The sequence below is a fragment of the Chrysemys picta genome, chromosome 22, assembly GCF_011386835.1.
Source record: "Chrysemys picta bellii isolate R12L10 chromosome 22, ASM1138683v2, whole genome shotgun sequence".
NCBI lineage: Eukaryota > Metazoa > Chordata > Testudines > Emydidae > Chrysemys > Chrysemys picta.
The window spans coordinates 6,755,569-6,777,152 of NC_088812.1; the positions used below are offsets into that span (position 1 = coordinate 6,755,569).

A 21,584-nucleotide genomic window follows, 5' to 3' on the forward strand; every position below is an offset into this window, starting at 1 on the left:
AATGGTACAAAAGAAAAACCTTTACTGTGCTTACAATTAATGGCGCTGGCTTGAGTCAAACAGCTGCCCACTGAGCTCCCCCACGTAGCCCTGCCCCCTCAGCCCTGCCAGTGCCCCCCAATCCTGACCTGCTGCCCCTGGCTTTCCCTACACAGGGCTAGTGCCCTTCCCCTTTCTCTCATCACCCCACTCCTGGCTCACCCCCCCTCCCCCAACATGCCTCAGTCCCGACTCCCACTTGTGCCAGCACCATTCTAAACACTCATCTGCAAACTCGCTGCCCATGGGGCCTGCTCGGGCTCGGATGCCCTTAAGAGCTGGGCCAGCAGGGCACATGGGAAAGGCAGCCTGGGGCTGGGGGCCTGACCAGACCCTGCCAGCCTCAGCGTGGGGTGCAGGGCAGAAGCCAGAGCCCAGCTGTGTCTTGCAGCAGCCCCTGGGCAGCTTGCGAAGGAGAGAGGTGCTGAACAGGGCCCATGCCCCAGCCCAGGACTCGCCCCTGGGCAGCTTGCGAAGGAGAGGGGTGCTGAACAGGGCCCATGCCCCAGCCCAGGACTCGCCCCTGGGCAGCTTGCGAAGGAGAGGGGTGCTGAACAGGGCCCGTGCCCCAGCCCAGGACTCGCCCCTGGGCAGCTTGCGAAGGAGAGGGGTGCTGAACAGGGCCCATGCCCCAGCCCAGGACTCGCCCCCTGAGGCCCTGCCACGGAGATGTGACCCAGGAAAGGAGTTCTCTTCCTGCTCAGGAGCCGGAAATGAGGCACCTCTGATCCTGAGCTGGTACCTGGTCTCCGGTGGGGCTGAGCACCTGCCACTCCCACCAGCTCCACCGTGGGCACGAGCGCTCAGCCCCTCTGGGATCAGGCTGCGATGGCAGGTGCCTGGGGCCAGGGTCCTTCCCTCCAGGCCACAGCTCTGAGTGGCTGCATCCAGCCCGAGGCAGCTCCAGCTTCTCCCTGGGTTCATTTCCAGTTAGGCAGGGCTGTAGATCTGGGTGCATGGCGCAGCGGGAGGAGAGCATCGACTCTGAGCAGGGCTGGGTGTTGGCTTCCCTGGGGGTGGTGGGGACACCCCCCCAAGGGAGCACAGGGGCAGCTGCAGAAACCCAGCAGGGAGGAGTTGGGTGAGTTTGGGCAGCTTCCCCCGAGCCCTGTGCCAGCTGGCCAGATGTGGGGGGTGGGCTCCTCCCTGGACTGCACAGATACACGAAGCCCCAGCAGCCCCCGCGGCTCAGAGCAGGAAGGGGACGATAGGCGAGCGCAGGGGTGGGTAGTCCCGGAACTCCTTCAGGTAGCTGCGGTGCTTCCCCTTCGCCCAGATGGTCATTTGGATGAAGCCGACCAGAGAGAACAGGGCCACTGTGGGCAGAGAGGAAAGCGGTGAGGAATTTAGGGGGGGGGCACTCCCTTGCCCCCCCCCCAGGGGTTGGGTAGGTAAATAGGACCTTGCGGGTCAGCTCTCCTCTTGCCACGGGGGTTGGCATGACTGCGTGCCCTGGGGCCTGCTCCTCGCTGTGCTGTGCGGGCACCCACGAGTCACAGCACCTCTCACACTGCAGTAACGGCTGGCAGGACCCAGGTTCACAGTCATGGTGCCAAGTGCCCTGGGCCCAGCTGAGAGCCAACCTCTCCCGCTCCCGGCTGGAGGAGGCAGCGACACTGACTCAGGTTCAGGGCGTAGCGTCAGGTTGGAAAAAGGACTCGACTCACTTGGGCCTGGATCTGGTTCGGCTCGGGCCTAAAATGAGAGCTGCCCCCTTGGGCCAGCCCCCACCATTGGCTCCCCTCCCCCTCCCTCCAAGGGGACCAAGAACCAGGTGTTGCACAAGATGAGGTACCTGCATTTCGCCGAGGAAGCAGCAGGGGGCTCCCGCCTGATAGGCTGGAGGCCCCTGGGCGGTGCCACTCCCGAGAAAAGGCAGCCAGCGGATGCCAGGGAAAGCAGCTCACACCTCGGCTGCAGGGCAGCTCATGCTGCAGTCTTTGCTTCGCCTACTCCCTGCAGAGCGGGGCGGGTCCCTCAGTGCTGGGCACCAGGACGAGCCTCGAGTGCAGGGAGCCTGGGGAGGTGGGCTGTGAACCCAGCCAGGAACTGGGCTGACACCCACCAAACTCCTTGAGTGTGGTCAAGTGGGCAGGGCTGGGAGTCAGGATTCCTGGATTCTATTCCCCGTCTACGACAACGACTCAGGCAGGTGCCTTGGCCTACCTGTGCCTCGGTTTCCCCCTGTGAGAGGGAGATGATCTCTGTGACATGCTGGGAGCCATATCGCTGGCCATGTAGGGGGTTATTGTTCCCCCAGAACAGGGCTAGGTGGCCCTGGCAGCAAGAGGGCAAGACCCGCCTGGCCCATGCCCCCCAGATGTTGTGGGGAGACAATGTGGCGTCCCTGTGCCCTGGCTCCTTCCCCCACACCGCACTCACCTGGGAGACACTGAGTCATGATGGCGAAGCCGATCCAGGAGCCCACCTGGAAGAGAAGCAGCTGCAGTTAGCGCTGGGGAAGCCAGGGGCTGGGCAGAACCCGCCCCCGCATGGCACAGGGGAGGCCAGGCCTGGCGAGTGGCGCTCACTCACAGACAGGGGGCGCTCATTCCAGTTCACGGAGCCATTTGCGGCACAACAGCAGATCTACCCACCCACTAGGGGCGCCCAGTTCAGCAGCCCATGTTGGGGCTTTTATTGTACCTGAGCCGGAGTGAGGGGGTGGGGGGGGGGGGTGGAAGACAATTGAGCTGTGCACATGGGGGAGGGGCATGGTGACACGGCCGCAAAGACTCCCCTGCACTCGCCTCCACGCGAAGGTCCCCTGTCAGGCCCCAGCTCTGACGCCTTCATGGGCAGGGAAAATGACCGTGGGAAGATCGACTGGCCTCTGCCCGGGGCCTGTGACAGGCACATCCTGGGCTCCAGCAGGGCACCTCAGCCTGCTGCCTCGGCCAAGCAGGACGTCACCAGCTAGGCAACCCCATTCCAGTGCCCACCTGCTGCTCCTGCCCTGGGCTTCCCTCCCCCAGCTCTGCCAGTGCCCCTCAACCCCAACCCTGGGTTCCCTCCACTGCCCAGCTCTGCCAGGGCCCCTCTATCCTGACCTGCAACCCCCTGCTAGACCTGGGCTGTTGTGCAGACCCTGTGACACAGAGCAATGCCCCCAGCCACCACGCATTATTAACCCATAGAGCCCCAAGCCGCATGCCCAGAGCGTACGTGGCAGTGGGAGGCAGGGACTCCGGCCCAGCCGGGGAAGGGCTCCCTCCGAATGGGCACAGGCCCAGCTCTGTGAGGAGCCTGTCGTGCCTTCCTTGACGTGGACTCAAATGGCAGGGAGGCCAGGCCCGCCCAGCCCCTGAGAGTTGAGCAATCTCAGACCCTCATGGGGAGGGGCTGTCCAGCACTGGGGGTGCGGGTGCCCCCCTGGAAGGGTGACCTAATGCCCAGGGAAGGAAAGTGGAGTCAAAGGGGCCAGTTCCCAAGGGAAATCTGTGCCCCCTATGGGGAGGGAGACGCTAGGGCAGGAATAAGGGTGCTGGGGATGATGGGACTGGCAGGGGGAGCTTTCACCCCCGCACCTACACCAGGGATCAGGGCAGTCGGGAGGGAGATCAGGGGGAGTCCCCAGCCCTGGCAGCAGTTGAGTTGGAGGAAGGGGTGACTGGGCACACACGAGACGGCTGCCAGCCTGGGCAGGGAAAGGTCCCTTCCTGGTGGGTGAGTGGCACTCCAGCAAAGGGACGCGCTCTCGGGAGCCCAGGGCTAGCTGAAGATACAGCCCCTGAACACCCAAACCCCTTGTGAGCATCACCAACACTGCCGAGTTGGAGCTGGCTTCAGGCCCGTGGCTTTGTTGGTGGTGCCAAGCTGGGCATTTGTTGCCATGTCGCCTCATTAACTCCAGGAGCTATGCAGGGCTGGGCCAGGCAGAGCACAGGGGATTGCTAATGGCTGCTGCTGATTTAATAGGGACGCCGTCCTGCAGGCCGTGGAGCGGGGAGTTCAGCAGGGGGCGCTCTGCTCTCTGTCAGCGCTGACCCCAGTACAGTGCGAGGGGGCGCCGTCCTGCAGGGAGCAGAGCGGGGAGCTCAGCTGGGGGCGCTCTCCCTTCTCAGTCAGGGCTGACCCCGGTGTAGCACTAGGGGGGGCCGTCTGGCAGGGAGTGGGGTGGGAAGATGAGTAGGGGGCACTCTCCCTTCTCAGTCAGGGCTGACCCCAATGTCTTAGCATAGCACTAGGGGTGCGAGGTCCCAGCTATTTCTTATCACACACACTTTTCCCAAAAGCAGGGCCGTTAACTCCCGGTTTCCCAGTCAAATTCAAGTCTTGCCACCTTCTGAATTCCCCCTGCAGTTTCAGTTAGACAAGGGCATTCTCCTTGGCTTCCTGCCCTAACGGGTTCAGCTGTGTGGCTGTTAAGCCGCTGCTGAGTTCCACCCCAGAGACGGTTGCATTTCTGGGATGAACAGTGATGTTCCAATAGAGCGGAGATCATACACAGACAGTTTGTGGAGTCTGGGGCCCCCATGTGGATGAGGAACACAAGCTCGTTATTAATTAACACCAAGCAGGAGGCAGATAGAAGGTCACTCTCTAGCTGCCTGTCTCAGGGAGGCAGCTGCCGCTCATGGAGACCAGGAACAAGATCTGTGGACCAGGGCGGGCTGGTGCCAGGCAGCCCTTGGCTCAGGGAACCCGCCAGTTTGCTGCTGGCGGGGGGACGGGTGGGGCGGGGCTCACCTCGTAGGTATAATTAGGACATGACACTAGCAGGAAGAGCCACGTGAAGGGGTTCTTGGTGGGGTATGGGATCTTCCTAGTCTTGGAGCCTGGGAGGGAGAGAAGCAGAAATCCAGCATGATTTATTTCGCATGAGCAATGAGACCCCCCCGGGGAGTGGGATCAGCTTTCGGCGGGAACTGGGGAGACAGCCCTGTCAGACACCGTTCTGGGAGATGCTGCTGCAGCTCCCCGGTGTGGTGCGGCAGATCTCCACTCACACACAGGCCAGTGCTTCCTGCAGCCCACTGGAGCCTGAGGCAACGGCATGTTCCCCCATCCCTGCCCTGCTGCACTGGGCATCATCGGGGCTGATCTGACACGTGGGGCTGATGGGGCAGTAAAGAGGCAGGGTGCCAGGCTGGCCAGGACTCATTCAGAAAGTTCCCCCACCCCCTCCCCGGCTGCTGGGACTACACCCATCTGGGACAGCCACATCTCAGTCAGGGTGCCACGTCCTGCCCAGAGAGGCTGAGGCCTCCATGGTGGTTGTGCCTGGAGACCGAGGATCTGCCAGCCAGGCCGTTCCAGACACTGCTATGAACCAGTCACTGGAGCCACCAGCACCCAGACGGAGGCGTCTGCACTGGGAACGCAGGTGTCCTCCGCAACCCGGGAAAGCCGTGGGGGTTTAGCGAGACACTTGTCTATCGCTGCCCGTCTCTGCCCCCTAGGATGCTTATAGGGGGTCTGAGGAAGAGAGGGGGTTTTCTCCTGTGTTTCTTACATTAAGCATTAGCAAGACTCTGGAGAGGTGGGAGGACGGAGAGCAAGGAGGAGAACCCTCTGTGAACGGGAGCCAGGGGCATGGGGGGGGATAGATTCTCACTCAGACTATGCCCCGGACCCCGAGCGCGCTCCCAATCCCCATACTTCAGCCAGGGATACAAGCAGGCCCTGCCCCCACCCTCGGGCTGCCCTCGGACTGACCATCCTTGCCCGGTCACCCCTGAGCAACTGAAGCCCTGGAGGGCCAGCGGGGCCCCGCCCCCACTCACCCGCCGGCCGCAGGTTCCGCAGAGCGATGTGAATGGAGAAGTTCCCCAGCTGGCAGAACTGGGGAGGAAGCAGGGGAGCGATCAGTGCCCTGGGTCCCAGCAACCCCCTTCCCTCCCCCTGGCTGGGGGTTCAACCCCCCTTGCAGTGGCAGGATCCCCCATCAGCTCAGAGGGGCGTGGGCCTGGAAGGGCATTGGCTGGCAGCACACTTGCAGTGGCAGCGCAGAGCTGTGCCACCCACCACCCATCCTCCTGGCACCCTCATCCCTCCCTCTCCCCAGCCCCACACTCTGGCACCCCCCACCTTTGCACACACGCCCATCTCCAGTGGGCACACCCCCCGGAGTACCCCCCTTGGCACTCCTGCCCAAGCCCATCTGAGCAGCCTCCTTCCCTGCTCCCCTCCCTGCCACGGGCAGTTCTTACCAGGAATATAATGAGCGCCAGCTTGACCTGCTCGTCTCCGTAGGCTGCGGGGGAGGGGAAGGGCAGAGGTTAGCCTGGCACGGGGGGCGGGGGGAAGAACACTCATCTCACGGGGCGCTAGGGGTGGGTTTACAGGGTCAGAGCCTGGTGTCTGCGTAGGGAACATGCTAGCACATGGTCAGCAGGGGGAGCGCGCGGCTTTGGTGTTCGTAGGCCCTACTGCAATAATGGCTCGGAAAGAAACAAAAATTCATAGCAAGGGTGGGGTGGATCTGTTAAGTGCCCATGAAAGATACCAGATGAACACCCCTAGGGCCAGTGCATATCCAGAGCTGGGCAGCGTGGCGACCTTCCCTGCTCACCCCTCCTCTCTAAGGGTGAGGGCAGTGCAGTCCTGGGGGGGGGGCACTTCTTCCAGGGTTAGAGCCAGCTAGAGTAATGGACATGAACGAGGAAAGGGGGGTGAAGTCGCTGGGCAGGGGGTACGGTACAAGACGCCGTGGGGCGGCTGGACCACACTCATATCAGCGCATGGAGATGAAGGGAAGGAATCGAGGTCACGGGCTGCTGCAGGAGTGGAGGAAGGTTCGATGGAAGGTGACATGTGAAGCAGGAGAGAGTGGGCTTGTTCATTTGGGTTTTTAACCCTTTACGATGCAGGAAGGGACAAAAGGCCTTTAATTAAACAAAACACTGGCTGCAGCTTGTCAGATCTGATCCCCAGGGGGGCTCTGGGGACGGCTGGGGAGTGAGGGAGTTTACGACTAGAGATGCCAAGGAAACGAGACTGAGAGGGAAACAATTTTTCGCCCACTTGTTTAAAACTGACGTCTCAGATTTCAGGGCAGGAGGAACCGTTCTGCCCATTCAGACTGACCCCTGCCTAGCCCAGGCCAGAGACCCTCCCCCTGCACCAGCACCTGGCCCAGAACTCGTGACCGAGCTACAGCGGAGCTTTGAGAAACTTGTCCACGATTTGAAGTCTCCACGTGCCGCTGAGCGAGTCGTTCCAAGGGACAGTCACCCCCCTGGTTAAACGTTTGCACCCTATTCCCAGGCTGAGTTCAGCTCCCAGCCATTTATCCCGGCTTGGGCTGTGTTTGCTGTAACTCAACTATTTAATTAGCATATTTGGGAGAAAACCCCTGTGTTAACAATGCAGCCCCCTTCATTCAGGGCTGACAGTGCTCCCAACCCGCACCTCCAAGTCACCACTACGTCCTGCAGAGACACAAGCCAGACAAGCCTGAAGCCTGGACTTGCCCCATGTCTCTAAGACCTTGGCTATGCTAAGACGCTGGGCCAGGGACAGGTCTGCCGGCACAGTGCTGCGACACAACTATCTCTGCGGCATGTGGTCACACTCGACTGCTTGTGCTGGTGCCTTGTGACCACATGGTTGTATCAGCAAAAGAATGGTGCACGGTGGGTAGAATCCCAGTGTTTCCACCTGCCATGCAGACACACTGCCTTGTGAGAAAACGGAGTGTTGTGCAGCAGCCGCTGTGCATTGTGGGATACCTGCACATCTTTCATGGAGGGGGACGAGAAGGCGCTGAAGCAAGGCAGTGGAAAAGGAAGGACAGCGTCAGTCAGAGAGAAGGGCTGGAATCGCACAGCACCCTCTAGGGCACAGAGAGCAGCAAGGCAGTGGCGAGGGGTCACTTACTTGGCGGGGTGTACAGCGGGTGGTTGATGTAATACGCCATCCAGGCTGCAAAGCCCCAGTAGTATGTGCAATTCTAGAGACAAATCAGGAAATGCTCTTTTAATACAGGCTCCACTAACGAGACGAGTCAAAGGGATCCCCCGGGCAGCCGCTGCCCCAGCCCCCGAACCTCACTTCACTTCACCTGCCCCCAGGCCCTGCTGTCTGCCCGGTGCTGCCCCTCCACCCCGCTCACCTTGAAGATGTTGCGCAAGGGCATCGTCCCGTGTGAGAACCGATGGACAAAGATGGTCTCCAGCAGGCGCTTGATGTAGTGGAACGAGTGGCAGATGCAGGCCAGGCTGGAAGGGAAGGCACAAAGGTGCAAGTGGGTACCAATGCCCCCGGGATACGGGCTGGGAGTACATTCCCCACTAGGGAATTTTTCTGAGCAGGCAAGTCCCCTGCGTCCCAACAGAGAGCACCTGCCAGCTCCCCCGAAGGCTCCTCGCCAGCAGGGCTAGATGGGGGCCATGCTGGAGTCTAAAGCAGAGCTCCCTTGATGAGCCACAAGGAGATGCTCTGGGGATCTTAAACTGTTCCCTCCTGCCAGGAATCAACTGGGTTTCCGGTGCAACAGCTCAGAGCACTCGGCAGTCCCCAGTCCCTCTCCGTGGCCTGTCCATGCTCTGAATATCCAGTGGCTGCCATGACGGCCAGGTCCCAGACTGCCTGAAGAGGCCAGCAGGGAATCCGACCAGCACCGGGTCCCTGTAGGGGTGAGATTTTCTCTTCCCCACTCATCCCGCTCTGGAGAGGAGGCCAACCCGGGGGCTGCAGGCCTGGCCCGGGAGGCAGGGCCCCTCCAGGAGCGGGATCCACATCCCATCTGTTTGTTGTCCTAGGGCTCAGGTTTTCTACAGGGTCTTTGCCCCCAACAGCTCAGGAGAAGACCCAGATCCCAGGGCATAGCCCCAGTGCGGGCTAAGCAGACGCAGTCACGGGTACTCACTGCACGACCGAGTGCTTGCTGGAGGTGAAGTCATACTTGGGGCCGTAGATGAAGGGCACTCGGAAGTAGAAGAGCAGGTAGATAAGCAGGGGCCCAGCGTACTCGGTGAGGAAGACCTGAAAGGCAAAGCGCCCTGTGAGCACAGGGGGGTGCTATGGGCAGGGGGGGCTTTCTCAGGAAGACCTTTGCCACTGCTCACCGTCACCCAGCTGATCTGCGCACCCAGGTCCCGGAAGTACAGTGTGGCCGTGGTGCCCACCGGCAGGTTCTGTAACACGTCCTCATCCTTCAGGGACTTCCCCTCTGGAAGGAGAGCGGAGACTCAGAGAGGGCAAAGGGAGGGGGGGCCGCGCCAACTGGGATGCCGATGCAATCTGCTACCCTGGCATTGGTTCCATGGCAATGTGCCCGAGTGACCCCAGCCCCCTGAAACACGGCCGCGCTCTCCTGTTCGCTGCAGCACAGTGACACCCCCATGAAAGCCATGTGGAGAATGAACCACCGCCCCTGCTGCAGGGCACAGCACTGTGATCCCGGAGGTTCGCTCTCCCCCGTGTACAAGCTGGGAAGCCCACAGGGCCCTTCCCCAGAAATCTGGGTCTTCCTAGAGCCCTAGTCCTTTGGTGGTGGATCAGATCTCTCGCCCTTCGAAACAGCGTCAGCACCTGCCCCACAGGCCCCTGTGGCTCGTGTTCCCCTCAGGCGCTTTCCCCACCCATGGGGCACCCGATCAGCAGCAGCAGAGAGGCGCGCCTGGGAACAGACGCAGCGACAGCTGTCAGAACCCACATGGCGCTCTAACTTACTGGGGTCAAGGCGGAGGGACTGTCGGGCTGGGTACCACTGGGGATCTGCGGAGAGAAAAGCAGAGACAATGGCCTCACCCCTGTGGCTCCAAAATCCCTGACTGTGCCAACTGATCAGCACCAAACCACGCTGCTGTTATGGAGACAAGTCCACCCCCGTGGAGACTCACAAGGCTGAGCTGGGCCTTAGGCACCTTGCTAAGGGCAGAAGGCGACAGGCTCGCTCCTGCCTTGGTGGCTCCCGCTGTTGATGGGTCTCCAAGCCCATTGGCCAAGCACCGAAATGCCAGAGGATGCTACGAACGCTGCAGGCTGCAGATGTTTCTCACCACCCACTAGAAAGCTGGTCAAAGTCTGCCCTCATGAACTGGCTGTCGGCGGAAAATTGGATTTTTGACTAAACAAGTTTTTTCAGGAGAAGTGGCGGCTTCCCGTGAGAACCTGTTTTTTCTTCCCCTTCCTATTCCGAATACTCGATACCTTCCTGCGCTCGTGGGGCGTACAGCACAGCCTGCTCCACCGCCGCACAGGCCAGGCCTGGGGCCCAGTGGGCCGACACTAGACAGCACTGGCGAGGGGCGAGGTCAGGAGAACCACAAGGTCTGTCTGTACTCAGCTGCCTCGAGAAAGGGCCCCCTCCGTACGCCCATTGCAGCTGAGCCCTGGCTCTGCTCTAGCGCCTGGGACATGCCAGGCAGCTTGGGTGCAAAGGCCCAGTGTTGCAGGGCACTAAGCACCCTCAACTGCCATGGAGGTCGGCACTCGGAGGGGGCAGTGAGCAGAGGGTGGGAGTCTGATGAAGAGGGGGGGGAGGGCCGACACAAGCAAGCTCACGCCATACGTACGGGACTTGGTGAAGAGGTTCTTGATCTCGGCGATGGTGGCATTGGGCTCCACCTGCAGAGAAGCAGACAGCAGTGACCACAGACCCAGGGGCACAGAGTGAGGGCCCGATCCTCTATCACGGACATCAGCAGGAGCGTGGCCACAGACTTCCCAGCCCCCATAACCTTACACCTGGGGTCTGGGAGGAGACTCCGTGAACTCTGCCAAGGTTCTGCTCGACCCTCAGGGCTCTGACCAAAGGGACAGCGCAGCACTGGGGTCCCTGTGTTTGCCCCTGGAGCGTGCCGATACAACGGGCTCAGTTTCATAGTTTGCTCTCTTTGCTGCCCGTGCCAGCAAGCTTCGCAGGTCGAGCCGAGCTCTCCCTGGGCCTCGCACTGCCCCAGGAATAGAGATTCCGCGGTCGGAATGTGGTTAACAGTTTGGACCATGGTGCGCAAGCCGGAAAGAGCTCGACCTGGCCGCCAATCCAAAGCAAGCAATAAAACCCTAGAGGGATCCCAGTGGCAGCAGCCAGGCACGGCTCAGCAGCAAACTGCTCCCCAGGGGAGGGTCTGATATGGCTGGGGAGTGCCCTGATGCTTTGAGCTTCTGTATATAGAAAACAGATACACAAGCTCTCCTCCAGCTGCAGCGTGGTACAGGCAGCGCGTGGTAGTGACCAGGGTGGGGACACAGGCCACCTGGGTTCTATTTCCAGCTCTGCCGCTGACCTGCCATATGACCTTGGGCAGTCACTTACCCGCTCCGTGCTCGTTTCCTCCTCACCCAACCTAGCTTGTTTACTTAGACTGGAAGCTCTTTGGGGCAGGGACTCTCTCCCCAGCACAATGGGGCCCTGATCTCAGCTGGGGCCTTTTGTAATAATTGGGCCTAACTGGGAGCTCCTCTCTAAAAGGGAGCAAAAAGTTCATAAGATGTCACAATAACCTACAACAATATATGCTGATGGGAAAAGGTGCAAAAAAAGAGAGACACTGAGTTATCCAAACAAAAAGGCCTCCCGAGGTAACTCAAGGACAGTTAAGATCAGCCTGGGAAACACAAAAAGTGGTGGACCAGAATTCAGTGAACAAACCAGGTCTAACCGGTGGACAAAATAATGAGGGGCTGGGCTATTCCACCCACCACTCCCTTTGGGGTCCTCAAAGAAAGATTTTGGGGAGAAAAATTTGGCTATTGAGTGAGCTGTCACCTGCACCATCTCCTGAGACTCCGGATCCTGAGAGATGTCCTGACTAGACCACGCCAGAGAGAAGGAGCCAGACGACATCGCCAATTCCACTAGCTCTGGCTGAATCCCAAATACCACCTGGGCTGTGACCCTTTGTCCCCCCTCCCCACCTTATTTCTTCTCTTTCCCCTCTTACTTCTTTTGCCTTCTGTCTAATAAAAGTCTGGCTTAGCTGGCCACAACTGCTTATTCTGCAACACAACTATGAGTCTGTGACCAGAGAGAGGCAACTAAACACAATGCCCTGAACTGCCTGATGCTGGTACAAGTTTGCCAGGTCTCTGAGTGGCTAATCAGAGCGTGTGATGGGCCCGTGTGTCTCCAGCAGTGACGCGACAAGTGAGAGCCAACCCCAGAGACCGAAGCTGCATTTTCTCTCTTTGCTATTCTTTTCTCTCCCCTTTTGTGGGTTTGTCTTGTTTTGGTGTAAAGGAAATGAAATCGGCCTTCACCAGCTGCTCCAGCCCATTCTTAACTCACTTCTTCTCTTTTCCCCACAAAGGACAGTTATCACCATTTTGATACCAACTAAGTGACTGTCAGACCAGAGGGTTTTTCCTCCTAAAAACTGTCCCGCTAAAGGGGAAGGGAACAAGGGATGCTGTTGAAATGAACGCCTGGCTTACTACTTTACATTTCAAATGCTTTAACTGTTTTTCCTTCTTTTCTCTATCTTTAATACAACGTTAAAAGGATTGTTAATGGTGGGTTTGCCAGGGTACTATGCAGGCTGAAGTCTCTGCCAAATCCCACCCCTTGTTTAACATTGTTTAATGCTGGACAATAACAGGTCATGTTAACACCTTTGATTCTTTGGGCCCCTTTATTCCGTGTAAATTAATACAAGAAGCCTCTCGCTGCTACCATAACACATCTAATAGCTGTCAGCACCAACTCACAGGGCTCAGGAAGGAAGCTCTTTCAAGGGCAAGTAATTCCACTGGGGTGTTTCCTGCTCCATTCTCTGAAGCAGCTGGGATACCGGACTAACCGGGCCATTGCTCTGATAGTCATTGTACATCGGTCGAAGCACAGCTGCTCTCAGGGTTTGCAAGACTCCGAGTTAGGAAAATGGTTTCAAAGGGAAGGGCTGTTCTCCCACGCTAGGTCTGGGCCTGATCCTGGCAGGCATGGAGTCCACGTCCCGCTCCCCAGTGGGTCGGATGCGAGGCAGTGCTGCGTATTACTGTGCACATCAGCAGTTGGGTGAAGCTGGTCACAGACCACTCTGCTGCACCTCGCGCTGGTTCATCCGTTTCCCTCACTGAGAGGGACAGCTCTCATACACAGCTCCTGGGAACCTTCTGTTCCTCTAGGACCCCTCCCACCTTCAGTCCCAGTGTCCTCCCTGGGCGGATCCCAAAATGCTGACAGTGCTGGGCTGAAGGGTGTTCTGTGAATCACCGCCAGACCAGACACTTTCATTTAAGGAGGTTGTGCCCACTGCAAACCCAGCTAACCCAAGCAGGTGCGGGTGTAGGGTGTCTACAACAGCGGACGGCCACTCCCACAGTGGGGAGACCTGGCTCCCGCCTGAGAAAGCTCTCAGCCAGCCAGTGTAAATCAAAGGAACCCAAACAAACAGAAGCTGCTCAGAGCAGAACTGGACTTGTGCGTTTCGTTGCGGGGCCAGGAGGAGTCATTCTGGCCCTCGCGGGACTGTGTTGCGAGTACTCCAGAGCGTGGGCCAGGGGTTTACATCCTGCGACCATGGCGAGAGCCCAGCCTGGCTGAAAGTTTATGTGGGATTAGACTCGGCCAGGCTAATGAAATTTACAAGTCAGCAAAGTGACTAAGCATCAGAGATCCTCCTCACATGAACAAGGACGCTCAGCACGTCTGCAGCGCACCCCGTCTGCAACCGGGGATTAGTCAATCAGTCCTTGCAGCACCCTTGGGAGCTGGGTGGGGCAGTGTCAGCAGCCACATGTCACCGACTGGGACACAGACACAGGGAGGGGAAGCAGGTACAGAGTGAGATGGTGGCAGTGCCCTGCCCTTTGTACCTAGGCCACACGGCTGCCTGAGATTGACTTCTGTGTATCCAGCCAAAGGGGGCACACAACGATCAGGACAAGTAAAATAAAGCCACATTCAGCGCAAGGCAGAATGTGCTGTGGGAGCTCTTGGGTTCCTTAACGCCTTTTCAATCACATGGCACAGTGCAAAAAAGAAATCAAGTAAACGGGGCACTGGCTGGAGGACTGAGCCAGAGTGCTCCGCTATAAGGCTCTCTCCTGCCCTAGTTCTGTGGGCAGGACCGCCGTTGAGGTCAGTAAGAGATTGACACCCACAGAAAGGACAGTTCTGCTTTGAAAAGGGACTCTGCAAGATGGCCCCCATGCAGCCGCACAGCCGCCATCTCTCAGCGACTCTAGGTCCAACAGGCTCACAGCACAAGATGGCTTTAGCCCCTGCCTCCTGGGATCAGAGAATCAAGCTGGTTCTTTCCTTCTCATGCATCACTAGTCGTCATTGCGACTGCCCTCGGCAACGCCCACGCCAACGCATTAGCGGTTTGTCCAGGCGTGAATGATTGGAACAGTGCTGGTGACGATGCACAAGACATAGACTTCAGCTGCCTCTCCCGCAGCTGTGTTGACTCTCCAGGGGTAAGAGGAGCAAGAAGCAACCAGAACTTATTTTTGGCAGGAGCTCTGACTCCGTCCGATACACACACACAGGGAACAGCGCTGTGCAGTACGGAAAGGCCATTTTTACAGCCAATTTTCAGAGCAGAGCCTCCCTTTTAAATAACACTAAGATTTACTCCTCAGTTCCTTTGAGGGCAAGGTTAGCTAGTGGTTAGAGAGCAGTGGACTGGGGGGGCATCAGGACTCCTGGGTTCTTTCTCTAGCTCTACCACTGACTCATTGTGCGACCTCCTCTGTGTGCCTCGGTTCTTCCACTGTAACATGGAGATCGGCTCCTCGCAGGAGGGCTGATCATTATTGCTGGCAGGGACCTGCTTGGAGTTCTCTCTCTGGAGGCGGCTGATGGCTTCACAGCATCAGGATGTTCCTGCTGGATCACTATTGCTACTTCACGATGCCCTGTGGAAAGTCCAGGGCGGGCTGGAGAAAGTTTCAGACGCCGTCCTCCCCTGTCTTAGTTTCCAGTGCCGGGCTGCTTCAAGTCTGTGCTGCTCACAGAGATGCTGGGAAGCGGAGGAACCACTAGGCTCCTTTGCAAAAGATGGCAAGACGCCACCCTCCCCCCCAAACCGTACAGCCAGGGTCACATCCAGGGCACCCACATGCCAAGTGAAAACAGTAATCCATGGGAGACCCCCACCCTCCCTAGCAGCCTGACACTTCGGAAGGTGGCAGTATCTGACGGGCTAAACATGAGGTGAAGCAAGTCTGCTTTTGCGGCAAGTCCCAGTTAACGGCCTAGGACAGAACAAGACCCCACAGCTGGAAGCTGTAGCCAGACAAACCCATATTAGAAAGGGGGCACCATTTTACTTTAAACACTAGGGGCGGGGGAGCCATTGGAAGAAACTCCCAAGGGGAGTGGTGGATGCTCCATCTCTTCAGATCAGAACTGAAGGCCTTTCTGGACGATGCTTTAGTCAGACACAAATTGACTGAGCTCACTATGGGTACGTCTATGCTTACCTCCGGGTTCGGCGGTGAGCAATCGATCTTCATCGCGTCTTGTCTAGACACGATAAATCGATCCCGGAAGTGCTCGCCGTCGACGCCGGTACTCCTGCTCCGCGAGAGGAGTAAGCGGAGTCGACGGGGGAGCCTGCCTGCCGCGTGTGGACCCGCGGTAAGTACCTTGTAGTTCGAACTAAGGTACTTCGACTTCAGCTACGTTATTCACGTAGCTGAAGTTGCGTATCTTAGTTCGAACTGGGGGGGTTAGTGTGGACCAGTCCTATGAAGAGAACTGGACGACATTCCCTGGCCTGTGTTATACAGGGAGTCAGACTAAATGATCGAATGCTCCCTGCTGGCCTTAATATCAATTAATCTTAAGAGCCAGGGCTGCTGAATCTTTGAGGAAGAGATTTTATTTCTCCTAAGTGACTCCACTGAAGAGGTATCCACAAAGCCAAAGAGTTTTAAATAGTCTCGGAATTAATTCCCCTCTCCATTAAGCAGATTTCACTTCCTTGGTACTTGGGTTGTCACAACGCCCACAGACCCCCAGTAAGCCAGAGTCTCCCAGAGTGGATGAGATCTGAATCTTTTAACCCATAATTCAACCGAACAGAGACACCCTTTCATTGAAAGCAGCAGAGAAAAGGGGTCCTGCCCATTTCCCTTTGTGGGGCGCTTTTTAAAACTGCACTTTAGAGGACCCACAAAAAGCCAAGTTTGGGATTCCAGGCACTGCGCCTCTGCAAGGTGTGGTGCCCTGCATGGTACAGGAGATCTTGGACTGTTGAGCCCTGCTATGTTGCCACATATGCAGGCATGACAGAGCGAGGTCTGAAACTCAGCGCTTCCCAGCTTTGGTGGGTGACCTGCGAAGGGAGCAGTGAATTCCCAAGGGCCACCGCCCAGCCCAGAGCTCAGCAGAGGGAAGAGATTTAGGCCTTGCTGCTGAATGCCCCTGGTGGCCTCTTGGGCACACGAAGGAGTTCTGATCACTCCCATCGCAGGATTATTTTAATCACGTCTCTATATTTAGTTTACCCACTTCCTCCTTGCCAGTCTGAACGGATTTACAACTAACACCAGGTTTATTCAGAGGGGCATCATACCCACCCAGGCACAAAGTTAAACCACCAATGCCAGTTTGCCCACAGGATTGGGCCCAGAGAGAGTTGGCATGGGGGCCCTACGGTGCTGTGTGCACAGTTGCTGACCTCAGCACTGCTGCACTTCAAAGCCTGCTGAGTTTAGGGGGAATCTTTCCTCTTTAGCCCTCCCCAATAGCTAGCCAAAGCACCTGACATCAAAGGCAGGAGAGCGCTCGAGCTCATGAACTAATCTCTCCTTTGCTTGAGCAGAGAAGATGCTGCAAAACACGAGGGGACGCTCGCTTCAAAGCAGCGACGCTAACGGAGTCACAGGTTCGTGGTGCTGGCTGTGTCTGGTGATCCCCAGATGGCAGCCAGCAACCAGGAGACACCCCATCAAGGTGACACATTCAGTCAGCACGGCCAGCAGGATGGCTCTAGTTCTGACCGAAGCCCTTCCCTCCCCGAGGCAGGGGAAAATCTCTCCCCCAGCAGCGGCTGTCAGTGCAACTGCAGGTGTCACAGGGGCAGCCCCTGGGGAACTCCAAGCCGTCGCTGACGCTCTGGCAGTCAGTCCATTCAGCTAGGATTTGGGGGCATGGACGAGGCTGCTCCCTGCTTTGGGATTCAGCTTGGTAAGGGCAAGCACCAGTGATATCAATCCGTATTGATTGATTGATGGGATAACACCCGTCAGGGTGCCAGCAGAGAAGTGGGGCTTGAAATGGGAAGCACCTAGGTGGGCAGCAGAAACAGAGAAGCTCTGCAGTGGCAGGACAGAAAGATTGGTCTCCAGAGGGAAAGGGATCAGCTCAGAATGGGGGGCGGGGGGAAACACGACAGAAGTGAGTCTCACAGGATCTGGGAGAGCTGGTCTCTGATGCTGGGCAGCTGCCACCAACTGCTACGAAGGACACACAGGAATGGCAGTAAGTTTAGCTCTGGCATGTCTGGTTAAACGCTGCAGCCTCTTTGCATCTGGTGATGGGGCAGAAGAGGTATTTACACCTGGGCTGCTGCCGCAGCAGCTCGTGTGGGCATCCACAGGCTGGGAAGGGAACAACAGCACAAGTGCAGTGGACGGCACCTTTGGGCCTCCTTCCTAGGCGTGCTGTGTGAGGTGGCAGTTCTTGGGTAGAGGAGTGTCTCACGGACCCAGCCCTCTGTATGGACCACACAGCCAGTTACCTCTTTCTAGTAGCTGGGCTGGAGAGGAGACTCCATACGCCCTCCTGGCAGGTGGCCCAAAAAAGGCCACAGGATCCTCTCATGTGACCTCCTGCCTATCACAGGCCACAGACTGGCAGCCAGTCACCCTGCACTGAGCCCAGGAACTGGTCTGGCTAAAGCATCGTCCAGAAAGGCAGCCTGTCTCGAAGGCACCAAGAGACAGAGAATCCCCCCCTTCCCCGGGAGCCTGGTTCCGTGGCGAACCCCTGCTAAAAACACGTGCCTGCCATCGTTACTGCTGTTCGTGTTGCACCAGCACCCAGGGGCTACAATCAGGAACAAGGCCCCCATTGTGCTAGGTGTACAAACCACCCAGGAAGGCGCTTCCCTGCTCCGAGGAACTGACCTTTGCACAGACCAAGGTACTTTATGGAGGCGAGCGAGTAGCATTATCCCCATCTTATGGGGGGGATACCGAGGCACACAGTGGGGAAGGGACTAGCCCAAAATCACACAGCAAGTCTTTGGCAGAGCTCAGGTTAGAACCCCAGTCTCCCTCCCAGGTTCTAGCCATCAGATCCCGCTGGCTCCCCATCTCATTTGATAAAGTGGTTGAAGGACGGCACGTTGCAGGTGGAATCAGCACAAACGGCCACACTGCACGAGGCTAGGCTACATTCTGTGTGGCCGCTGTAACTCCACCAAGCACCTCAGACTGCAGGCACTTGTTAAACTAAAGAAACCGAGAGTTTGTGTTTTGTTCTCTTTCTAAGAAAACCCCCAACACACACCGCCAGCTCAGTGCAAATTAACCCACGTGTGTGTAAACAGGTCAGGCCTGAACTGCATGCAAAGTCAGGCAGGCCAGGAATGTATTTACTCCTCTTCAGAATGAGAATTCAGCCCCGGATGTGGCCAAGGTGCCAGAGCCACACGGCTGGGGCTCCCTGCATCTGAGCCTGCACCAGATGGGAGTATTTTGTGTTACGTTAAGGCTGACGAAAGATGCTGGATTTACAGCCCTGAAAGCCTGTGTGTACTCACAGCCTGGGCAGCACCAGGGCAGCAGGCAGAGTGGAGCTTGTTCCCACGCCAACATCCCCTCCCTCTCTGCTAAGGCTGCCAGCGAGGGCCACTCCCATTGGCAGCTCTTTGGGATGCTGGTGCCTGTCTGCTAGGCACTCGGCCCAGACCCAGCAAATTCAACCAAGGTGCGTAACGACTGCCAGCCTGCAAAGGGCTCAAACCGTCTGTATCCCCCACGGTCAGTCCCCTGAGCCCTCCGCCCTACCCCTGCTGGCTCGCTTGAAAGACCGTCCCTACCCCTGCTGGCTCGCTCTGAACACACCGAAAACCCCAGCCCTTGCTCAGCAAGGCAGTGGGGCTCCCAGCCCTGAGCAGAGGCAGCACCCACCTCTCAAGGCACATAAGGGGACAAAGACAAGGGCCTTGGTGCACCAAAGGATCTTCCTTCTGCTGGGACGAGGTGGCCAAACCTCCCTGCTCAGAAGCCAAAGGCTGAGACCTGGCTGCACGGTGTCACGCTCTGGCACCCATCGCTCATGACCACATGCCTTGGGGCTGTAGCCGGGAGGCAGAGGAAGGTCTCTGAACCTGGGAGTTTCAGGATGGTTTTAAGGGAGGGGAGAACGTGCTTCACTCTGGAAGGGACAACCCCACCCCCACTGAGAAATGACTCAGGGCCCAGGGGGCATCTTTACAATAACCACAGCAGCCACCCCCCTCCCCGCCCCCAGGGCACAGGGCAGGGGCCTACCTTATCCAGGAAGCACAGCTTGTCCCTGGTCTTGGCATCCAGGATCTCCACCTCAAAGAAAAGAACAGCCTTTTTAGATTTCGTGGCCTTGGGGTAACGCTTGAACTCGATGCCGTTCAGACCCATCAGGAGGGGCTGGCCCCCCTCCAGGGGCACCACGTTCGTGTCCATGCCTCTCCACGAGTTTTACAAGCAAACCCCAGGAAGCGTGTGGAGCTTGGGACTCGACCCTGCAGCTTTGTCCTGGCTGTCCCAGTGAGTGGATTCCTAAGGGAGCTGCTTCTCCAAGGCTCAGCGAGATCTCCCCTTGCTCTGGGAGGATTCCAGGGGCCGCCCCATGAAGGGACCCAGCCCGGCGAGCAGAGGTCTGCTCTGCAGGCCGATTCCCAGGCGTAACCTGATAGCACAGGGAGGTGAATCACTACGGTATCCAGCTAAATATAAAACTGAGCCTAGCTGCTCACAAGCAAGCAGCTCCTACCAGGGAGCTTTTTAAAGGCACTGCCATTACCCCGGGGATAAACGCCCCCCCCCCCCCACACACACACTCATTCACCCGGATTGTTAGTCACATTCAGACTTTGCAGTTGTTAAATGGGCCACTGCAGGCTACAACATACCCAGCCTGGTGAAAGTCTCTCTGTCCTGAAATACTCACAAGCACCCAGGAGCTGATCGGGTGCTAATCTCACAGCAGCAAGAGTTTGCGTTCCTGTGAGATCTATCTGTCAGTATTACAGCAATGCCTAGAGGGCCCAATCTGGAAAGAGAATCTATCGTGCTAAGTGCTATACAGATAGGAACTAACCAGTCATCTCCAGGGCCGCCAGGGGGGAGGGGGAGCAAGTGGGGCAATTTGCCCCAGGCCCCACAGGGGCCCCCACGAGAGTTTTCGGCGGGTCTTCGGCGGCATGTCCTTCAGCAAGTGAAGGACCCGCTGCCGAAGACCTGGAGTTTCTTCCGCTGCGGGCGGCAGTTCAGCCGCGAGGGCTCCTTCCGCTCCGGGTATTCGATGGCAGTTTGGCGGCGGGTCCTACACTCGCTCCGGGACCCCTGCCGCCGAAGTGCCCCAAAGACCTGCAGCGGAAGGACCCCTGCTGCCGACGACCCCAGGTCCCCTGAATCCTCTGGGCGGCCCTGGTCATCTCCCCTATGGTGCTCGGTAATGGTTTCGCTTGAATAAGCCCCACAGACTGATGGATTTCCCTCTGCTACTTAAAAGAATAACATGCATAATTCATCTGTGGAACTCTCTGCTGCAGGATATAATTGAGACAAAGGGGCCAGCAGGTTTAAAATACACAGCTAGGCATTTATAAGATTTGTCTTTGAAACTACAGTGGCTAAGATAAAACCTCCCACTTGAAGACAAAAGCTGCTCATTGCATTCACAGACATCTCCATCCTCGTCACCAGGAAATGGCATTACAGTAGGTACAGTATAGACAGCTAGCACTGGCCAACTTCAGAGACGTGACCCAGGACTAGATGGACTCCAGGTCTGTCTCAGTCCAGCAGTTCCTGAATTCCCAGGTGCACACATGACAAGCTTGGCCCTGGCTTTGGGGAGATCTTCTGCTTGAAGGACCATTGGCTCATTCTTCTCACTACATTTTAAATGCAGTATATTTTTTCACTGTAACTGCATTCTCCTGATTTCCCTATTCTCTCCCCACCTGTTCTTAATGCAGCCTCCCACCCAGACCTTCAACAAATCAAAGCATTGGAAGCTTTGTACTGACAGATTAGAGCCTCGACTCCACCAGGGAAATATTATAGCAATACCACTGTTGCAGGGATGGGCTGCCACTGACATTTCATCACTAAGCACCTTAGACTTCCTCTGAGCAGAGTTAGAAGAGATGGTGTTTAAAACACACCCAAACCAGCTGACAATCCATCTCCACTAGGGCTCTGGTGCTGCTAACAGAGGTGACGCTGACCCTTGGCTTAAGCAAAAAGGCATTTTCCTAAAGCTAAGCCCGGTTAGGGATTTTTCCCCAAAAGAAGTAGTACTTGTTCCCTACTCTTAAGGGTGCGGGATATGACGTTGTGCATCAATTAGCCAGCCAGTCTGAGACTTGCCTGCTAGGAGCACAGATGCCTACAATATTGCAACACACAGTCTGTGAGCAACAGAACAGGGACTGCTCTTCGGAGAGCAAAAACGAAATGCCGTTATCATATGAAACATGCCCCACCAT

General features: G+C 57.4%; 1 protein-coding gene across 4 annotated transcripts in view; it reads right to left on the bottom strand.

Moving 5' to 3' along the window:
• The window catches only part of TECR (trans-2,3-enoyl-CoA reductase), a 44,421-nt gene continuing 22,837 nt past the window's right edge, over positions 1-21,584 (bottom strand). Inside the window, exons 2-14 of one of the 4 annotated variants that reach the window (XR_010594452.1) lie at positions 19,381-19,431; positions 10,503-10,554; positions 9,658-9,702; positions 9,051-9,154; positions 8,852-8,967; positions 8,096-8,201; positions 7,861-7,933; positions 6,192-6,235; positions 5,766-5,823; positions 4,729-4,817; positions 2,422-2,467; positions 561-1,355; positions 1-436 (exon numbers count right to left, since the gene is read on the bottom strand). Coding sequence is in view for 2 of the 4 variants with exons in the window: in XM_065576183.1 (XP_065432255.1) it covers positions 1,228-1,355; positions 2,422-2,467; positions 4,729-4,817; positions 5,766-5,823; positions 6,192-6,235; positions 7,861-7,933; positions 8,096-8,201; positions 8,852-8,967; positions 9,051-9,154; positions 9,658-9,702; positions 10,503-10,554; positions 19,381-19,551 (1,032 nt within the window). In the remaining 2 variants the exon portion in view is untranslated. Of the gene's footprint in view, positions 1,356-2,421; positions 2,468-4,728; positions 4,818-5,765; positions 5,824-6,191; positions 6,236-7,860; positions 7,934-8,095; positions 8,202-8,851; positions 8,968-9,050; positions 9,155-9,657; positions 9,703-10,502; positions 10,555-19,380; positions 19,734-21,584 lie in introns of those variants that run through there. The other 3 variants (XR_010594451.1, XM_008173438.4, XM_065576183.1) reach the window with 3 other exon arrangements.